General features: G+C 39.6%; 1 protein-coding gene across 11 annotated transcripts; it reads right to left on the bottom strand.

The window, feature by feature from the left end:
• Positions 1-1228: 1228 nt before the first annotated feature.
• KCTD18 (potassium channel tetramerization domain containing 18) lies at positions 1229-22083 on the bottom strand. 11 transcript variants are annotated; one of them, XM_086346927.1, is made up of 7 exons: positions 21733-22083; positions 18972-19206; positions 16843-17054; positions 14344-14537; positions 13160-13254; positions 7412-7514; positions 1229-2906 (listed from the first exon to the last, which is right to left on the bottom strand). In XM_086346927.1, exons 2-7 carry the CDS (start codon positions 19129-19131, stop codon positions 2402-2404), a joined length of 1269 nt encoding a protein of 422 aa, XP_086203053.1. In that variant the 5' UTR covers positions 19132-19206; positions 21733-22083; the 3' UTR covers positions 1229-2401. The 11 variants fall into 11 exon arrangements, with proteins under 11 accessions (XP_086203053.1, XP_086203062.1, XP_086203081.1 ...); XM_086346936.1 differs by having other exon boundaries at positions 18972-19177; XM_086346955.1 differs by having other exon boundaries at positions 16865-17054; positions 18972-19177.
• Between the last annotated feature and the right edge of the window lie 443 nt (positions 22084-22526).

Genomic DNA, 22526 nt, shown 5'->3' with positions numbered 1-22526 from the left:
ACAAGGAAAGATTAACCTTCATTATGTTGTTCTGAAACTAAAAAGTAAAATAAACACAATGAAATAAATTATATGAAAATACTTTATAAACTATAACATAAGGCAATATTGAAACAAAAACTTGGTATTTAAAAATACAAATGAAACAACTGTTTCAGTAGATTCCTACTGTCAGCCTTAGGCTTTCCACTGTATAACTAACCAGTTTTAATCAGGGCAAACCAGTTTTCAACACAGATTACCTACAAGGGCATAGTTAATTATCTTTTTCATAAAAAAGATAATGAACAATACTTAAATACCCTACTCACCCCATTCAGAATTTATATTGTGTCCTTTGACCCAACAATTGCACAAACCTACTTTTCCAAAGTAATGATACTGAATTACTATTCTATAAAGCATTCTTTCATTTAAAAATTTTTTATTTTCCAGGAAGGGCCATGGGTTATGATGAGTTGCCAACTCATATGTTTGCAAAGTCTGGTATTAGGTAAAATGTTTCTTTATGCAAAATGAACGTACCCCCCCCACCCCAATCACACCAAAATAAAGTAATTTTCAAGTTCCAGGAGCATTTTGATTCCTGATATTTATAAGGGAAAGTCTGTACCTTTCCACTTTAGCTGTGCCATGGCCCAGTAGTTATTCCAAAAACTCACCTCTTATAAAGGCCAAATCTGCTCAATAGATGTCCCTTAAACTACTTGATGCAAAGAAAGGCAGGCTGTCAACTGAATCAACCATGATTAACTTTCAACATGTTTCCTCTCCAGACAAATGTTTACTATGTATAAAATACACATCTATTACTATAAAATCTTCTTATATGAATCCGCAATTCAAAATGTCATAGATCAAGCAATACGAATAATATCCTAAATGAAAGTACTTAAAACTCACTATGGTCTTTAATTTTCAGAAGACCTGGATTTTAGTATTTTTCAAGGTGACTGCATATTTTATATATTTCCCAGGGGACTATCATTCATGAATTTTTAAATATTCACTTTTTCTACCCAAATAAACCACTTATTTAAAAAAGCTGATGGTACTCAGACAGCTATCCAAATTGGTTTAACTATTTCATACATTAACTATACAAGAAAGCAATTTTGTGAGCAGAAACAGATATAAATGAACAAACTTTCACACTACTAAAGGGCTCCAGGAAAAAAAAAAAAAAAGGGCTCCAGGACTTAAAAATAAGTACAGTTACAGAAAAATATCACTTTTTATGGAAAGGTTTTGCTTTATTTAATAGAAAGCAATGTTTTGAGTATATTTACTTTAGTCTTTTAAACCAATGCAAGTACAATGATAAGCACTGAGTAAAAAGTATCCTGCTTTATGAACTTATTTTTAACACACTGAAAACATACTGCTCACTAAAGATAGAAACGTGATCCAATTACAAAATATAATATGTATGTGTAAGCACATACAACTGAACTGTGAAAAAATAGAAGATTAATCAAAATACTGTTTTAAAATATTAAATTCAAATTATGTGGAAATTTTATGCATAAAAACCATATTGTATAATCAGAGTAACTCTTTAATAGTCATTTCCAGAAAAAAAATACTAACTTTAGTTAAAAAGCTGAATTTTTTTTCTTTTTCAAAGTACTTTCAAAACTTCATGATCCAAATGAAAATAAAATACTTCACAATTCAGTCCAAAAACATGTTATATAATTCTAAACCCAAGAAATCTTCCTGTGATGTATAAAATAAATCTGCTAAGGGAAAAGAGCAAGAAAAGTCAATCTAGGAAAGAAAACTGTTTCATTAAGTGAGAGTCAAAGTGTGATCTCAAATTACTTTTTTTTCCCCTCCCCATCATTTCTTTTCATGTTACCTCTTGATTCTGAGAGTCACCTGCAGGGAGTTCACCTTGATCTACGTTTTCTCTCAAATCTTCCCCATCTGGCATGTAGCACAGGGGAGCACTAAATCCCCCTCTCTATTTCACCGGCAGGAAGAGCTAAGCTCAAATTTCACTTTTATCTCTCCGCTGAAATGAGTAACATCAAATAAGTGCCTAAAATCTATAATTATTTCAGCAACAAAGTAGGCTTCCTAGGTTTGACTTTGCCCAGCTGTTTTGTTGCCTTAATACCAATAAAAATTGGTATTTTTATTAAAAATAAAAAAAACTACACATTAAAAAACCTGAAATTAAAACTGTCCCTAGACAAATAATTTAAACATTGGGAAAATGAGAAGTAAACATAGGCCCAACCACTTACAGTCTCCCTCCTCCATTCCTGCTTCACGCTAATCATCCTAAATAGAAACGTAAGTGTTCACCTGGACAGTATGGGGAAAGAGAGCTGCTTGTTTGTGTTAACGGGGTTGGAAGCTTGGAGAGGCAAACGGTCCCAAGTCCCCATTTCCATCACTTGGTCTGGTCCTGCCCGTTCTCGGTCCACGTGCCCAGCGGGCTAAGGGCGTCAGGGGGCGGTTCCGGGGGACCCGCTGGCCTGGGTGTGGTGCAGGCAGGCAGGAAAGACCTGGTGGCACACAGTGGAGTCCGTCTCAGTTTGATCACTCGGTGCGGGGTGGCCGTCTTGTCCGAGAGCAGAACCTTAGCCGGAGGTAGGTGTGTGGCCCCGTTCTCAGGAGCCCCAGGCCCCTGTGCAGCCTGGGGATGTTCAGGCAGCCCAGTCCCCACCGGGGTTGGCACTTTTGACTGGGCAGAGCGCTGCACTGCCCTTCCTCCTGCAGCCAGGTTTGCTGTTGCCCGGGGCCAGGGTTGAGGGGCACTGGCCGGAGACACCCTGATGGAAGCAGAGTTCTTGACCTTAATTTGGGTGCTGGTGGAAGGACCCAAAAATCGGACTGGCTTAGGTCCGGTCTTACAGTTCACACCTTCTTCTTCTTCTTCATTGACTATTAGTCGCCTGTAAATACAGAAATGGGTGCTTGTCAGCATTTACAGGTTTAATAGCTAATGAAAATGTCTCCAAAGTTTAACTTCAAGGTGAACAAAAAGGTTTTTGTCAAGAATTTGAGTCAAGAGGTTTAGCGGTATCAACTTACCTACTTCATCTCTCATTGCCCACCAAGGTCAAAAAATAAATTAGCAAGGTTGCAGAAGATTGTTTCAATTTAAATACATTCTTTTAAACTCATGCATAATGTTAATACCAATGATAAGTTAAAATCTGAAGTGTTACACTAGAATTATACAACACATGACTTGTTCTCACAAAGCCTGATGCAATCCAGAGGATAACCAGGAGTGTCCCAAGTTGTTTTTCCCAGAAAAGCAGCTGCAAGAGATTTATTAAGGGAAAAAACGGGTTTCACAAATAAACTTGAGAAATGCTAAGTGTGTATTTTATTCTACTGAAGTTTTAAACTCTATATTAACAAAGATTCTATAGTAAAGACACCTGTTTAGCTTTGTTGACTCCACTGACCAATCATTCTGTAATGTAACCTTTGGCACCCAGTAAAATTAGCATGCCACAGAACACATTCTGGGAACTGCTAGACTAGTAAAACCCACGGTACAGTTAGATGCTTTTCGAATTTGAGAAGTATTGGACAAACCTTCAAAGATTCCTGAACTGAGTTACCATTCACTATAAAAAGCCTAAAGTGGGAACACTGGGGAACAGGTGATTGTTTCATCTACTGTACAGAAATCAACACAGAGAATCAACTAAAATGAAAAAACTGAGGAAAATGTTTCAAATGAGAGAACAAGATGAAACCTCACCAAAAGACATTAATGAAACACAGATTAAGTAATTTGGCTGATAAGGAGTTCAATAATGGTCATAAAAATGGTCACTGGACTGGGAGAAGAGTGAATGAACACAGTGAAAAACTTCAACAAAGATATGAAAAATATAAGTCACAGAGCTGAAGAACACCATAACTGAACTGTAAAATATACTACAGGGGTTCAACAGCAGGCCAGATGAAGCAGAAGAAAGAATCACTCAACTCAAAGGCAGGGCAGTGGAATTCACCCAATCAGATCAGCAGAAAGAAAAAGAGTGAAAAAATTGAAGATAGCTGAAGGGACTTATGGGACAACACCAGATTAACATCCACATTACAGGGCTCCCAGAAGAAGAGAGAAAGGAGAAGAAATCTTGTTTGAATAAATAAAGTTGAAAATTACATAGCTGAAGAAGGAAAGAGACATCCAGATCCAGGAAGCCCAGAGAATTCCAAATAAGGTAAAGCCAAAGAGACCTATACTAAGACACATTACAATTAAAATGTCAAAAGTTAAAGGAGAAAATCTTAAAAGCAGCAAGAGAAAAATAACTTGTTATATACAAAGGAACCCCCATAAGATTATCAAGAGATTTTTTTCAGCAGAAACTTTGCAAGCCAGAAGGGGGGTGCATAATATAGTCACAGTGGTAAAAGAAAGAAAAATCCAACCAAGAATACTCTACCCAGCAAAGTTACTATTAAGAATTGAAGGAGAAACAGTTTTCCAAACAAGCAAAAGCTAAAGGAGTTCATCACCACTAAACCAGCCTCTTGAGAAATCTGTATGCAGGTCAGGAAGCAACAGTTAGGACTGGACATGGAACAAAAGACTGGTTCCAAATAGGAAAAGGAGTACGTCAAGGCTGTATATTGTCACCCTGCTTATTTAACTTATATACATGATGATAAACACTGTGCTGGATGAAGCACAAGCTGGAATCAAGATTGCTGGGAGAAATATCAATAACTTTAGATATGCAGATGACACCACCCTTATGGCAGAAAGTGAAGAGGAACTAAAAAGCCTCTTGATGAAAGTGAAAGAGGAGAGTGAAAAAGTTGGCTTAAAGCTCAACACTCAGAAAACTAAGATCATGGCATCTGATCCTATCACTTCATGGCAAATAGATGGGGAAACAGTGGAAACAGTGGCTGACTTTGTTTTTTTGGGCTCCAAAATCACTGCACATGGTGACTGCAGCCATGAAATTATGATGTTGGATGACATCACCGACTCAATGGACATGAGTATGGGTAAACTCCAGGAGTTGGTGATGGACAGGGAGGCCTGGGGTGCTGCAGTCCATGGGGTCACAAAGAGTCAGACATGACTGAGTGACTGAATTGAACTGAACTGAAACCAGCCTTACATGAAATGTTAAACGAACTTCTTTAAGCTTAAAACAAAGGGCACTAATTAGTAACAAGAACACATATGAAAGAATAAATCTTACTGGAAAGGTAAATATGTAGTAAAGGTAGTATATTAATCACTTTAAGCTGATATAAAGGTTAAAAGTCAAAAGTAAAAAAAATAACTATGATTAAAATAATCAGTAAGACACAGTATAAAAATATGATATCAAAACATAAAACATGGCACGGGATAGTACAAATACTGAGATTTATGGTTTGATAACTTGATTTCTTTGGAAGGAATGATGCTAAAGCTGAAACTCCAGTACTTTGGCCACCTCATGCGAAGAGCTGACTCATTGGAAAAGACTCTGATGCTGGGAGGGATTGGGGGCAGGAGGAGAAGGGGACGACAGAGGATGAGATGGCTGGATGGCATCACTGACTCAATGGACGTGAGTCTCAGTGAACTCCGGAGTTGGTGATGGACAGGGAGGCCTGGTGTGCTGCGATTCATGGGGTCGCAAAGAGTCGGACACGACTGAGCGACTGAACTGAACTGAACTTTCTTTAGTGGTACGAATCGTACCACTAAAGAAAGTTATCAAACCATAATGGAAGAGAGCAAGATAAAGGAACAGAGAGGAACTACAAAAATAGCCAGAAAACAGTTAACAAAATGGAAATAAGTACATGTGTGCTCAATCTGACTGAGTTATGTCTGACTCTTTGCGACCCAAGGGACTGTAGCCTGCCAGGCTCCTCTGTCCATGGAATTTTCCAGGCAAGAATACTGGAGCAGGTTGCCATTTCCTACTTCAGGGGAATTAAGTACATACATACCTATCAATAATTACTTTAAATGAAAACAGACTGCATTCCCCAATCAAAAGACATAGGGTGGCTGAACAGATCACACGCTAGGACCCATCTATATGCTGCCCACAAAGTACTCACTCTAGATGTAAGGACACACACAGACTAAAAGTGAAGGGATGGGAAAAGATATTCCACAAAAACCGAAAGAAAACAAAAGAAAGCTGGAGTAGCTGTACTTAACATCAGATTCTCAGAACTGGAATCATAATAGCATACTGATTTGAAAACTGTGAATATAATATATTTGACCTTTAAACTCTACTGAACATAACTGAAATTTTGTAGGTGAAAAATGGTTCTTTGGGACCTCACAAGTGCTGCTAAGTCATCATTATCACCATCTTGACCATGAATCAAAAATAATGCTTAATACAATCCCAGAGGAAAGACAACCAACACAGAGGAGAGCTTCCATAAAGCCCCTTCTGCTTGCTTTGCATTTACATGCATCTTCCACTGAACTCCAGTCCTGTCTTTCTCTACCTTAGCACCACTGCCATTTGGGGTTCAATATTTCTTTGCTGTGAGGGGCTGCCCTCTGCCTTCTAGGAAGCAACCCTCTAAATGCCAGCAGCATCCCCCACCCTACAGTGTCTCCAAACATTGCCAAATATATCCCCTGGATAACAAAACTGCCTCTGGTTGAGAACCACTGCTCTAGACCCAAATGATATCTGCTCGCTGTAAGTTCAAATGGCAAAATGAAATTATGATAATAAAATGAAAGCCCTTAATAAAAAAGATGTTTTAATAATATAGGATTAATACTAAAAACTAAGTAAAATTCTCTGCATTCTGTGAAAGATTCAGAGAGTAAAAGAAAGCAGTCTGAAATTTCACAGAAGGACCGAAACAAAGTCTAAAATAGATGATCAAGAAATTAGAACATCAGAAAGCCACGAATAATACCCAGACAATGAAAATGAAATAATTTTAAATGTATGTAAAACACAGTGAAAGACACAGACATGCAGTGAATTTAATGCTAATTATTTCATAGAACATAAGAAAATACTACTAAATAAAAATGCTATTAGTATTTGTGGTTACAGAAAAGAATTCAGAGTAAATCACAGGAAGTTTCAAATATTAAGTCTAACACATTTTTTAACTATTGCCAATAAAGCCTGAGATTTCACTTTAGTGGGGAAAAATACCACAGCATTCCTACTGTGTCCAGTAGTATTTTTAAAATCAGACTCTGCTTAAATAATAATAAACCATATAACTCAGTTTTAAAGAATTACTTCTACTTTTTACATAGTTCTGGTAACTTTGCATTTATCTAGATTTATATTTTGATGGTAAGTCAGAATATTTATCAAGGTGATTAGTAAGCTCAGTGAGATTAAGAACCATTATTTATTCCCCCAATAAAGGCAGTAAAAATAAAGGTGACAGATTAATAATAATAAACCAACAGAGAACAAATAACCTCTTTCGAATTGGAGCCATGTGACTCAGGCTTCCAAGTAAAGGGCGCTCTTCCAGAGTCCAGCATTCTATCAGCTCGTGAGGCACCCGCCAGTAGCTAACACCTGGAAGATAAAAGACAATTTAGAGAACCACTGTCCACTGCCAAAGATTCAGCAACATTGTTTGGTATAAAACTGGCCAGGAAAACCTTAAAGTTCATGCCTCCTATTTAACAAAGAAAAGTACACACAGGAAAAGCTCACATGAAGAGCCAGGGCAGCAGGGACACAGCTCATGACCTGGGTCTACGAAGAGCTGGCTACCAGCCCAGCTCTGCTGCTGCTGCTGCTAAGTTGCTTCAGTCGTGTCTGACTCTGTGCGACCCCATAGATGGCAGCCCACCAGGCTCCCCCGTCCCTGGGATTCTCCAGCTAAGAACACTGGAGTGGGTTGCCATTTCCTTCTCCAATGCATGAAAATGAAAAGTGAAAGTGAAGTCGCCCAGTCATGTCCAACTCTTCACAACCCCATGGACTGCAGCCCATCAGGCTCCTCTGTCCATGGGATTTTCCAGGCAAGAGTACTGGAGTGGGGTGCCATAGCCTTCTCCGAGCCCAGCTCTGCTACTGATAATCAGCAGGTCATTATATAGACCTGGGCAACTGAGTGTATGCTGGTTAAGGCCACAGGCTTTGGAGCCAAGACTGCCTGGGTCTGGATCCCATTTCTATCACTCGCTGATCATAACACCTTGGGAAAGTTAACAACTTTTCTGTGCCCGAATTTCCTCATCTGTGAAATGATGATGAGAATTCAAACCTTAAATGAGAAAATAAAAGCAAAATGCCTAGAACTTAGCACTCAAGAGATGTTCGGTACCTTTATCGTAAGTCACAGTGTTGGTAGTAACGTGAAAAGATTGGACAGTGGGGGTTCTAACACTTGCCCTTTCTACCTCTTGGAAAATCCCATGGACGGAGGAGCCTGGTAGGCTGCAGTCCATGGGGTCGCTAAGAGTCAGACACGACTGAGCAACTTCACTTTCACCTTTCACTTTCATGCATTGGAGAAGGAAATGGCAACCCACTCCGGTGTTCTTGGCTGGAGAATCCCAGGGATGGCTGAGCCTGGCGGGCTGCCATCTATGGGGTCGCACAGAGTCGGACACGACTGAAGCGACTTAGCAGCAGCAGCAGGTTGCTGCGATCATCAATTCAGATAAATTTTGTGAACCACTCTATAAAAGGCAACCACTATATGAACAGGAGGTGTCGTCAATACTTTATAGGCACCTGTTCAAACAAGAATAATCTGAGGGGTTTCCCTGGTGGTCTAGTGGTTAAGAATACACCAGCCAGTGCGGGAAACACAGGTTCAATCCCTGGTCTGGGAAGATCTCACATGCCAGGGAGCAACTAAGCCCGTGATCCACAACTACTAAGCCAGCACCCTAGAGTCCTCACGCCACAACTGCGAAAGCCCACGTGCCTAGAGCCTGTGCTCCGCAACAAGGGACGACACGACAGTGAGAAGCCTGCTCACCGCAACTAGAGAGAGCCCACACGCGGCAACGAACATAGCACAGCCAGAAATAAGTACATAAATCTTTTTAGAAAAAGAAAAAAGAATAATCTGAGTTAATGTGGTAAGCCAAGATTCCAGTCAAATTCACTTAATTTTTAAATCTGCTGTTTTTTTTAAAATTTATTTTATTGAAGTATACTTGATTTACAATGTTGTGTTAATTTCTGCTGTACAACAGTGATTCAGTTATACATATGTATATGTATATATTATTTTTCATATTCTTTTCCATTATGTTTATCACAGGATTCACAACAATAGGACCTTGTTGTTCATTTATTCTATAGGTAACAGTTTGTTTGATATGATTCTGATTGAAAGCTGAAAATGTATTCTTATGAAACTTAAAAACATTATCTAAGTGAAAGAAGCCAGACACAAAAGGTCATATATTGTAGGATTCCATTTATATAAAAATTCAGAATATGCAAATCCACTGAGACAGAAAGCGGACTGGTAGTTGCCAGGGGCTGAGGGGAGAGGAGAACAGAGAGTAACCGCTTAATGGATACTGGGTTTCCTTTTAGGGTGAAGGAAATGTTTTGGAACTAAACAGAGGTGCTGGTTACACACACTGTTGGTGCAGCAAATGTCACTGAAATGTGTACTTTAATTCTTATGTGAATTACACCTCAATTAAAAAAAAAAAACCATAAAAATTATACATAGACACATTAGAAAAAGTTTAAAGAATGATGCTGAATAAAAATTGCTTGGCATTAAAAACAAAAGTAATCTTTAAATCCCAAGAAAGAATTTGGCATTTTCTTTTTCATCATTAAAGGTCCAGTAACAACAACCAACTTAGCAAGATGAGCCCATAAATTATTATATATATTGTGTCCAATACTCAAAGTCTGTGGACCTCATTTTAAGACAACTTTCTAGAACTGCTTGACTACTTAAACACCTACTTAAACACCACAAAAACATCCCTAAATCTCATCCAGTAAGTTTTCATCTCTAAGTCAGGTTTGCTGCTGCTACTGCTAAGTCGCTTCGGTCATGTCCGACTCTGTGCGACCCCATAGACTGCAGCCCACCAGGCTCCCCATCCCTGGGATTCTCCAGGCAAGAACACTGGAGTGGGTTGCCATTTCCTTCTCCAATGCATGAAAGTGAAACGTTAAAGTGAAATCGCTCAGTTGTGTCCGACTCTTAGTGACCCCATGGACTGCAGCCTACCAGGGTCCTCCATCAACGGGATTTTCCAGGCAAGAGTACTGGAGTGGGGTGCCATTGCCTTCTCCAAGTCAGGTTTACTGAAATGTAATTTACATAAAATAAGATTTACCTTTTTTAAGTACTCTTGAGTTTTGACAAGTGTGTACAGTCATGTAACTACGGCCACAATCAAGATATACAACATTTCTATCACCCTCAAAAGTTCCCTCGTGCCCTTCTACACTCAATGTCCTGCCCTCCATTCCTTAGTTTTGCCTTTTCCAGAGGGTCACATAAACGGAATCATACACTGTGTATGTAGCCTTTTGTGTCTGGCTTCTTTATGATGCTTTGAAGATTCATCCATGTTGATATATGTATCAATAGTCATTTCTTTTTATTTCTGAGTAGAATTCTATTATATGGATACACAGCAAACTGGTTTTAAAACTTTTATTTTTTTCCTATATAATTCATGTCATTGTATAAAACTTGGAAAATATAGAAAAGTATATATAAAAAATAAAAACCACTTCTAATTAAGGGATTAGGAGTTATGGCTCATGACATTTTGATGTATCTCATTCAAATCTTTTTTCTATTTATATTATATGTACATAATTGAAAACACATTATATTTAATTTTGTTTCTTACTTTGACCATTTCTTAATCATGGGCGCTCATCAATGTAAAAAGTTATTCAAAGTAATTCTAATAGCTATATCCCATCTATATCTTGTGGATGTGCCAATATGTATTTAGCCCTGTATTATAGACATTTATATTGTTTTTACTTTTTTTCTATTATGAATAATGCCTAGTTGAACATCTCTGTTCATAAGCCTTTTTCTGCATTTGATTATGTCCATAAGGTAGATTTCTGGAAGTAGAATTACTGAGTCAAAAGATATGAACAATATTGATGCTATTGATATGTACTGATAAATTTCCAAAAGTAATATTAATTTTATTCCTGCCAAGATTGCGTGAGATCTTTACTAATCTGGTATGTAAAAATAGTTCTCATTTAATGCATATTTCATTAATAATGAGTTTGAATCTCTGCCACATTTATTTCCTTTCCTGGGAATTTTATGGTCATGAATCTTATACCTTTATTTGTAACAGGGTTGAACTGATTTTCTAGTCAATTTAAATAAACTCTATTTATTGTAAGGATAATCTTTGCTTCATGTAATACTTTTATACAAGTTTTTTAATTAGTTTTAAAATTTTATTTATAACGTTTTATGCTTTAAAGTTAATACATTAAATATTGTATAAGCAAATTTATCTTTGTCTTTATGTTTCATTTTAAGCTTATAATTTATTTTCCAATTAAGAAATCAGTTATTTGGTTATATCTTACTATAGTTTATAAAAGTTTCATTTTTCACTCATAATGAAATAATGAAAAAAAATTAATAATACTGGCAGTATTTTGATAAATGCTGTGAGGTTAAAGTTATGTTCTTCTCCCAAGCATATTTCTCAAATAACCTATCCTTTTTTATTGGTATTTAAGGCTTTCTTAGGGTTTCCCTGGTGACTCAGGCAGTAAAGGATCAGCCTGCAATGCAGGAGACCCGGGTTCAATTTCTAGGTCAGGAAGATACCCTGGAGAAGGGAATGGCAATCCACTCCAGTATTTTTGCCTGGAGAATTCCATGGACAGAGGAGCTGAGTCAGACACAGCTGAGCAGCTAACACTTCCACACTTTTCTCACTTTCACCTTCTTCCTTTCAATAGTTCTTTCTCTCATTTCTGTTTCCTGTATTATGGCTTTCCACAGGCCTTCCAGAACTTTTATAAGATAACAGTAATACTTTATAACATGCTTTCTAAAAAGTTGAAGTCAGTTACACACACATGCTTTGTTAGAGTCAGAGATCCCAGCTTCCTGAGTCAGTGGAGAAGGAATCCCAGCCAGGCCCTCCCAAAGCTTCCTGGGCAGCCTGCCAGTCCAGGGGCACAAACGGAGACTGAGAACACCAGCAGGGGTGTTCCTCAACTTAAGCCCAAGTGTCTCAAAGTCAATTAAGTCTCAAGTAATAAGCTTAGAGAGAATAGCACTTTGTTCATTACACTTCATCCTATCTGTTTGAGGGGCATGATATGAAAAGAAAAAGGAGGAAAAGTACGGGTACTGAGGGAAAAAAGGCTTGGGACCACCATCCTGCCTGAAAGAGGAACAGCTGATGAAGAGTTTTAAAAAGGCTCTTCCGTTCTCTATTCAATCTTATGTGACTTGCAATGTCGTCTCTACCAGCTTTTAAGATCATTTGAGGACTAAAATGTGTCTTATTTATCTTTGGATAATTTTAGGACTTATTATAGTGCTTGCACCTAACAGACATCAATACATGTTAAGTAAGAAAAAAATACTTAAGCATAGAACAGTTAACTCTCTGCCATCTTTAATAAGTGGCGTGCCTCCCTGAGACTTCTTTTCCTCATCAATAAACGGTAAACAGCACATAGTCTTAGGACTAACAGATTCTAAGTGTAAACTACGTATCACACTGCATATCAAGTAGCAGTATTATTATCAACTCAAGTTAGCAGCTTGGTAAAAATGGTCAAATTTCAAAGTGTGCATTTAAATAATATTTTATTTTCTAAGGGCTCTTTAGCTATCTTCCTAGCATTATTTTCATTTTCTCTCTCTCTCTCTCCTTTTGATTACACATTTTATGCTTAACACAGATGTATACTTCCTACGACAATGCTAGGTACCCAAAAGGTGCTACAGGAACTCTTTTTAAATTGAATTAAGTAAGCATAACTAATAAAAGTGTATTTTAGGTTACTGAACTATAAATTATTAATAATAGCCAGTAATGAATGAGTTTTAAAAATTTTTAAGTAAACTGCTTCAATGTTACTATGAGGTGACAAATACCTGGACCCACACCAAAAATTACATTATCTAAAAAAGCAATTCAGTATGTGACCTTGCTTTGTCTTATTAAGGAAAAGTCTATCTTCCGCCTTGAAATAGAAAAATTGGACTGTACCTTTTCCTTCCCAGGCATCAAAGGCATCCATCATTTTCTTCAATTCTGCTACTGAATAATAGCTCCAAATGTACTGAACATTATTTCCCGCCTCCCTAGAAATATTACAAAAGGTAATGAAAATATACTACCTAAGTATGAATGTATGTATATGTATACAGCAAATAAGATACTTAATAAGTGCTTGCTAATTAAGGAAAAAAATATGTTGGTACTGAGTAAAATTGTTCTTCTGTGATCCTTAAGCATATATATATATGACATGCTCTATTATTATAATAAACTAAACTTACCAACTAATCTACATTTTATCTCTTTTTACTGTGGCAAAGTATTTGTTAACCCACAATATAAACTGTGTAGACAAACTAATAAATCTTTAAAATAAGTTTTCTAAAAAATCACCTAACTCCAGCAAAGTTAGAAAAGGTTCAACTTTGACTAAAACTTTTCTAACACTATGCCATGTACTTATATACAAACATCTCTGTCTGTAAAGAATTCAGAAAATGATGATATATTAATTGTCTAAAAAGCAAGCTCATGTGGTCATGCATTAGTCACTAATATGTGACCCAATCCAATCTCCCAGAGAACTAAAATAAAACTGCTAGGTGAATTGACCAGTATAAATAAGATTACAAGGAAAACATTAACAGAATAACCCTTAAGAATTTAACATGCTCAAGGTATAGAATTTTCAAGTTGGGACGGGACTGGATGAAAAGCCTTTCAGTTCAGTTCAGTTGCTCGGTCATGTCCGACTCTTGGCATTTCTTAAACCAGGACACCAAGACGGAGGCCAGTCCTGGGTCACCCAGCAGGCCTGCTGACTTTAGGTTAGGCTTCTGCTCGTGGACTGCAGTCCAGGGGAGACACCCAGGCATGTGGCTTTTCTCTTCTTTCTTTTCTCTCTGTATAAGGCCTTTCAGGGGATTCTGATGACTGTTCCAGCTGAGAACTTCTGTAAGACCAGATGGATGGCCTATTGCTCCTACAGATAACAAATGGCCTGAATTGCAATCTCTTCATGAAGCAGGCTTATCTCAACAGCTATGAAACTCACTCTGTCTGTTGAGAAGTACTGATGGTCTTCCCAGTCAACCACATATTAAATTCATAACACCTCTTAGAAGAGACCAAGACTTTATTTTGTTCCTTTTCATATTTAAATACGGACATACCTTTTAAAAATGCTTTTACTGTGAATTCTTCCTCCCAGCTGCTTATCAATAGCATCTGTTCCATCAGTTTTTGTGGAATATACACCAATAATTCTACTCTCACAGCTTGCACCAGATGTGTTAAGATAGTGGAGAACCCAAACTGTTGGTTTATTGCATACTAAACCATACGAATCACAGAAGTCTGTTAAAGCCTGAAGCAAAAAAAATATATATATATATATAAAGTTTGAATTTAACTCTGGAGCAAAGTAAAAATGAATTTGTTTTATTACTTTCCTGTAAAGCTATCATTTCACTTGGTTGTGAGGGAAATAAAAGGACTAAACATATAATCTACTTTTTATGCCTTTAAAAACCAAACCATTTGTTGAATTTGGGGTGTTGTAGAGGGGGCTTGGGCATTTCACTATCCCAAAATCCAACACCTTTTCATCTAGAGAATCCTTTTCCACTAGGAAATTATGCCTCATTTCCTCCTCCTCTAGACTCACTACCAACATCACTTTAAAAATCTTCATATGATCACTAAAAGTTAGAATTTTTTCTTTTCCCCCAAATTTTCCATTTGACTCAATTTTCCTTTTACCTTCTATTCACTAACCCCATGGTGGATGCTTATTCTGAACTCAAAATCCAATCATGGATGAACCAGATTAACTTGTTCTTTCACACTGAAGGATATGAATATATGAAACTAAATGCCTACGGTCTGAACTTATTTGGCATTTATCCACCTATTCATTCAGTCACTTGAATACTAAGTGATGTGTGAATACTATGTATATAAGGTCCTGGAGACAGGGTCCCAGCCCTCCTCAATTTATAGCTGATGGAGAAGACAGACATTAAATAAGTCATCAACACACAGTGTACTAAGTGCTACCAGGAAAGCCTACGAGGCGCTGAGGGCACAGAACAAAAGGACTTCACCCGGTGGGGTGGCTCAGGCCTTCCCTGGGAGAAACGGCGTTACTGCTGTGAGCAATAATGTTTTGTTGGTTTTGTATCCCAAGGGCCTAGAAAAGGGTCTGACACACAGGAGATGCTTACTATTTACTGACTCAGAAAAGGAAAAGAGGACCCTAATGTGTACTGCATTTAATATTGCTATCTAATTCCTGAATTGGCTTTTATCCTCACTTGCACATCAGTGAAAATCATCAACTGCATTATAAATTGTTCAAGGGCAAAAACTGAATGCTCCACACGGTCCCCAGAACAGTGTCTTAGGTGTAATAAGTACGAGTTGGCTGGCAGAATGAACGTATGCATGCTCTGTCCTTTGTGCATGCAAACCAGGACGAAAGACTATAAACGTGAATGTTAATCCACCCCAACTAACCCCACTTAGGTTTTTTTTTAGCCCCACTCTACAGATGCGACAAACAGTACCAAGAGACTGTTTAACAACTCAATCTATAAATAATTCCAGCAGCAGAATCTATACAACCATGCAAATTCCCGAAGGGGATCTGGAACCAAATCAACTTTCTCTTCATGCTGCATTCCTAATAACTATACCATCAACTTGCTCTCCTAAACACTGACGTCTAAGTCAACAGAATTCAGACCAATTCAAACCAGTTTTCACTATGCACAATTATTTAGGAAAAACATTTTTCTTAGATGCCCCAAAGTGCTAATTAATAGCAAATATGACACTTATTAATGAGAAAAAAACAGATGAAGCTGTTCAAGTCATGTAAACACCTTTAAAATGTGATTTAAAATAGAAGCAGCTTAAAAAAAAAATTTACTGATCTCAAGGTGAACTAATCAAACGTATTTCAACTTAATAATCAACTGCTACACTCATTCAATCAGGTGAAAGATTTTATTCCATCTTTTATTTATCATTACCATCCTTTTAAAGTTATGCTTCCCTGGTTGCTCAGATGGTAAAGAATCTGCCTGCAATGCTGGAGACATGAGTTCAATCCCAGGGTCAGGAAGATCCCCTGGAGGAGGAAATGGCAATCCACTCCAGGATTCTTGTCTGGAGAATCCTATGGACAGAGGAGCTTGGTGGGCTACATACAGTCCATGAGGTCACAACTAAAGTTGGACACAACTAAGCGGCTAACACATTTATCCTTTCAAAATATCATTTTGGGAAAGAAATTATTACCACTATATCTTTACATACTACAGTGCTGCTCTTAATTTAAGGAGAACTTCAAGAGTAGAAGAGTTCTATTTTTAAAAATAAAAAGCCATCAAAAAGTGGTAAATTTTCAACAAGGAATAAAAACTCCATAAACCTTTGAGTGGCTTTGTAATATACTTTCCTAGAACAGAATTTTGGCCTAAAAATGAATACTGGTAATTAAGAAACACAACTTCAAAAATCGTAAGATGTAAAACTGTCTCATTGTGGCTTACGTTACAACACAGGCTATGCAAAATAACATACAGTGCTTTGTGAATAATAAATGTATAATAAATGAATATTATATATTCATATATGTATTTTAAAGCTTAAGAAAATGCCAAGACCTTTTTAAGTTCTATATTTGACCTTAAAGAATATGTCTCCATTTCATTGGCCAAGTGGTCAGACAGGCTGTACGGATAAGGGATGCCAAAGTAATCAGCTTCTTCCTGCAGAGCAACCCGAGTTTGCTCCTCTGTGGGAATGTGAACTTCTCCATGAAGATAATCCAAAAGGTATTTAAATAGATGTCCATCACGGTCAATAACACAAGCTCCTAGAAAACATTCAGTTCAAAAATTATTGCATAGATACAAATAACCATGATAAAGTTTCAACATGTCAAACCAAAATTAGACTGAAGACCTCTACAAGTAGAAATGTTTCTTTCTCATAAGAAAGTTAATATCATGTGTTCAAGTAGATTTAGTCAAATTTGGGGAACCTCTTGGAGAAGGCAATGGCACCCCACTCCAGTACTCTTGCCTGGAAAATCCCATGGACCAAGGAGCCTGGTGGGCTGAAGGCCATGGGGTCGCTATTCGCACCTACCATATAGGAAAATGTATTCTGAGCTCCATCAGGAATTTTGGATACAATGACCACATTCCCACTGCTGGCTACCGCAAAGACCATGGAAGCCTCAGACTGCTGGAAGAATTTTAAGTTTACCCTAACCTCAGCCTGGCTGGGCCAGGAGAGGTGTATGGAGTTCTTCCCTAATGAGGGTATGTGAGTGTTCGTTACTATGTCTGGCGTTCGTATGTCAGTGATCGTACAAATCAACTTGCAGTGTCACTGACATATAAACCCATGGTTCCAAGACCTGGACACATGACCTTGGACTTACTAGGCTTGTCCTTTTGTACTAAACTTTAAAAGAGAAATGCTATGCGGGTACTACTTTATAAAAAAGGGCTTTTCTTAGACAATTCAGCAGAATTTTTAAAAAAATACTTCTGTATGGACAGAGGAGCCTGACAGGCTACAGTCCATGAGGTCATAGTCAGACACGACTTAGTGACTAAACCACCACCATGAGGTTATTCAATAATTCCTTTTCTCCATTGATTAGTTTAGAATAAAAGGATTAAGAAGGTATAAGCTTTGGAGCAGAGGAAACAACTCACTTGCCACTGACCACCTTTTCACCACAGCCTTTTTGTCCAGATGGACATCAAGTCCTGGGCACCACACATCAGTGAGTTTTTCATTCTTTCAACTGCCATTCATTTGGCAAACAAGACCCAGGGATACTAACAGCCCTTCAGGCTTAGAACTCCTCAACCTAACACAGAAGCAAGAGTGGGTGCTCTAAGCCCCAGAATCCCTCAGATGTACAAAAAGCCCTACTTGCATTCCTGAATTTTTACAACCAGCAGTAGGTTCAGTGTACCCCAAAACACTTGAAGCAAAGAGCAGCACCAGGACCCTAATCCTTGCGTTTTACAGTTTCTTCTGAAACACCAATTTTCAGTCCTCTCCCATGGTTGACTGATATCATCACTGCACTGACGTTTTCTGTGGCATACATGTCAGCCCACACAAGGCTCTGCAGCTGGACTAGGAGTGAATTTAACACTAATTCTACACTGACAATGACTGCCCTTAGCTATGAAGGCAACTGCTTTCTCTAAGAAACACAATTTTTAACTTGAAGAACACATACAGAAGCTAATATATTTAATCAAGCTCAATACAAAGACCCACTGAGTTGCATAAATGTAACACCTTTCCAAATATAATTAATCCCCCAAATCAGATCCATGGTTGGACAATGCAATGCAGGAGACCCGGAGTTCAATCCCTGGATTTGGAAGATCCCCTGAAGAGGGGAATGGATACCCACTCCAATATTCTTGCCCGGGAGATCTCATGGACAAGGAGCCTGGCTGGCTACAGTCCATGGGGTTGCAAAGAGTTGGACAGTTTCACTTTTTGACCTTTATATACATTCACTTTTTTGTCAACTTTTAGCGACAGCATCACAGATTCTAGAAACTGGTATTTAATTTCTCCAGGTACTTAATGAAACTCCATACATTAATGAAACTCCATACAGTCTTAATGATCTTAGTAATCAGCATACTGAGCTAATACATCCTGTTGTAATTAGAAAAATTAAAGGGAATTTAAACTAGACTCCTATTTTAATGAATATTCATGATCATGCTTACAGACTTGAGGTATTTACCTGATTCATCTGTTTTTAAAGGGAAACGACCACTGAACATGGATGCCAGCATTGAATCCTTAAAGCGGCACAAGGACTCCCGCCTGGCTGTGTAAATACAGCCACCCACGTTCAGTCGAAGAATATCTAACACCTCTTCTTCTGCCTTGTGACCTTCCATTGCTCTCTCCAACACCCACAGTTCTGCCTTGAAATACTTTCAGAAACTGCAAAACAAAGTGATCTCAGTCCCCCTCTGTAAAAACAAAGGACAATCACCACTGACATTTCCAATAATACATGAAATAGATTAAAAAGTATACACTCAAATGTGATTTTAAACAAATTCCTCAGCACTGGCAATATTGAATTGAAGGATTTTATATAACAGAAAAGAAGTCTCAGATAATCTGAGAAGCTGGAAAACTCTGTCCCCAAGTATGTAAATGATAATAAACTATTATAACCAAATTGAGGTGTTGAGATGATCGCTTAAAGAATTAAACGAGATAACTAATGCATTGTTTGTTACATTTAGAGCATAGGTGAGGTGTGCTTATGATCTCTTGTATTCACACATCTTTTCAAACTATAATAAGTCTTAGGGAGCAATGTAGACTTGCAGAGGTTATCAGCATGTAGCATGGAATCAGGCTGCTAGACGCTACTAGTTACTATCTTGGGACCTTAGGCAAACATTAATCCTCCTTTGCCTGTTTCCCCATGTCTAAATTGGAGGTAAGGATGATGCTTCCCTTAAAGGACTATCAGAGGAATGACTGACAGAAAATTTAAAAAGTATGTAGAACAGTCTCTGACTCTGAGTAAGTACTCAATAATGATAAATAGCATCTATAATGACATAAAAATCTACCAGAAGGTGTATACTGAAAGATGTTATATTGGCTCCAGAGACTTAAGGAAACCTAAGAGCAGACATTACTAACAATGGTAACGATAATTCTTAAATTAGGCAAATATAATTTGTCAACTAAGGTTAGAATTCCATGTATACCAAAAGACAAACTGGTCTAGAGGAACAAAATGATATCTGTAAATCATCTGGCTTCTTCCCTCCAAAATAGCTGAAGCTTTGGGGACATTTTATAGATTTTATTTCCTAACCCATTCTGGAGATAGGTGAACCACAGGTGACGGCAGTGTTCCTATGAAACCTAAAACAATACCATGATGAAAAAGGCACTCCCAATGTATCTGGACCTTTCATAGCAAGTGTAAAATGGCTGCCAAGAGGCTCAACTACACCCAAAGCATCCATGGCCATTCACCTATGCCATCAACTATGATCTTTTCGTAGATGTTCCAATTTACCCAACTTCCAATGAAATAAGAGAAGGAGACCATTAGAGTCTGAGGAATACCATGTGTGTGAAACATAATCAGTAGACAGAAACTATTATGGGCCAACAGTCCAGCTTTCGAAATCCATTTATCACTGTGACTTCCTACACTGCCTATAAGTCCAAGCAGCAGCCCAGCAACAAACCATGTGAAAGAAGCACTTCTGAGGCCTGGGGTGGAACTGGTTCACGCTGTCCCTGTTATCAGCTCCCTGGAATCCTGTCTATTCTTCAAAGCTGCTGGCAAACCTCATTGGTTACATGAACTTCCCAAGCAACCCCAGTTAGAATCTTTGTTCTCCAGATATACTCTGTACCCCTCTCCACATATTATTCCACTTGACTAATCTCTGGCTTGGGGAACTATAAATTGCATCACCTCTGTTGTTGTTCAGTTGCTAAGTTGTGTCCTACTCTGAGACCTCACTGACTGCAGGCAGCATGCCAGGTTTCCCTGTCTTTCACTTAATTCTCAGAGTTTGTTCAAGCTCATGTCCATGGAGTAGGTGATGCCATCCAACCCTTAGCATCACCCTTAACAATTTCCATTTACTGAGTGCCAGCCACTGTAGGAGTCACTGGACTGATTTTACCTAATTCACAGAAAAGTGCTACCGGGTAGGCGTTCCTGTCCCTACTGACAGATGAGAGCACTGCTGCTGCTGCTGCTGCTAAGTCGCTCCAGTCGTGTCCGACTCTGTACTACCCCATAGACGACAGCCCACCAGGCCCCCCGTCCCTGAGATTCTCCAGGCAAGAACACTGGAGTGGGCTGCCATTTCCTTCTCCAATGCATGAAAAGTGAAGTCGCTCAGTCCCGTTGGTCTCTCCGCGACCCCGTGCACTGTAGCATACCAGGCTCCTCCGCCAGGGGAGTTTCCAGGCAAGAGTACTGGAGTGGGTTGCCATTTCCTTCTCCAGGTGAGGACACTGGAGAAAGATGAAAGAATGTGCGCCCTGCTATAAATGGTGAAGTCAGCCCCAATCCAGGACAGCTGGACCAACTCCAAGTTCTTCCAGCCGCAGGCCACACAGCCTCCTTCAGCACTCTCACTAAGGCTCCTGACCCGGGCACGTCACTCACTAAACATCTGTCCATCTGAAGACTCCTGCTGATGGCAACAGTAACACAGCAGCACCCTGAGCGCAAGGATTCAAGAGAACCCCCAAGACAGAGGACTACCACTTCAAGGCCAGTCATAGGGCCCTATCCTCAAATGGGCCCACTTGGACTCCCTGCTGGGTCGGAAGGAGTCGGAAGTGCCCAGTCCTCTAAGAAAGCATTCCCAGAGTGCAGTCCTGTGACCACCTGCATCAAAACCATCAGGGAGGCTTGCTGAAAATGCAGATTCCCCGACCACGGTAGAGACTCCGGTTCACAAAGTATGAGGTGGGGTCAGGAGTACGCCAGCGGACCCTACTTTGAGAAACGCGGCTCAAGGGCCTCGAGCTCCTCCAATGACGCTGGACGAAAGGGGAGGGGCTGGGACACCACAAAGCCCCGCCGGGGTCTCCCGCACTCCGGGGATCCCGAATCTACCGGAAGCCGAGTCTGCGGCCCGGGCCCTTCATCAGGGCGCCGCGCCGCCTCCCGGGCCTGAGGCCCACCCAGCGCCCCGATCCTCCGGATGGGCGGGGCAGGGTAGGCGGCATCCCCGACTGACCTGCGGCCCGCCTGGCCGTGGGCGCCGCCGCAGCCGGACGCCGCCTGGCCCGATGCGGAAGTGAGCGCCTCCTCTGCTGCTCCGCAACTCCTGTAGCAGCGCGGGCCCAGCGGCGCCCCCGTGCGTCCCGGCAGAGCCTGGGAAAGGAGGGCCCGCCCGGGACACGCCCGGGACACGCCCCTCCAGCGCCCCGCCCCTCAGCCGCCGCAGAGGAGGCTGCGGAGGGGATGGTGGGAGGTTCCCGCCCCCACCCCAGTCTCCCTATCCTGCTGGGAAAAGAAAGGTCACAGGAGGGAGACGCAGTCTGGATGCCCGAGGAACGGATCTTGACCATTCAGAGGCTACTTTTACACTTGAAGAAAACAAAGCCGAAATTGCAATCGTCCAGGGTTAGTTCATAGTGGTAAGAGGCTGAGTTAGATTTTCTCACCTCTAGATGAAGGCTCTTCCCTCCAAACTGGGCTGCTCAATGCCATGCCAAGCAGTGTAATATTTGTGCTTTTGGATGGTGTTTATGGCTTACAAAGCTATTTCACACAGAGCATTCTTGT

This window comes from Bos grunniens, chromosome 2, assembly GCF_055505025.1.
Source record: "Bos grunniens cultivar Pamir isolate PY7600 chromosome 2, Bosgru_T2T1.0, whole genome shotgun sequence".
Lineage (NCBI taxonomy): Eukaryota > Metazoa > Chordata > Mammalia > Artiodactyla > Bovidae > Bos > Bos grunniens.
The sequence above is the reverse complement of the archived record's forward strand: the minus strand, read 5'-3'. Positions and strand labels throughout refer to the sequence as shown.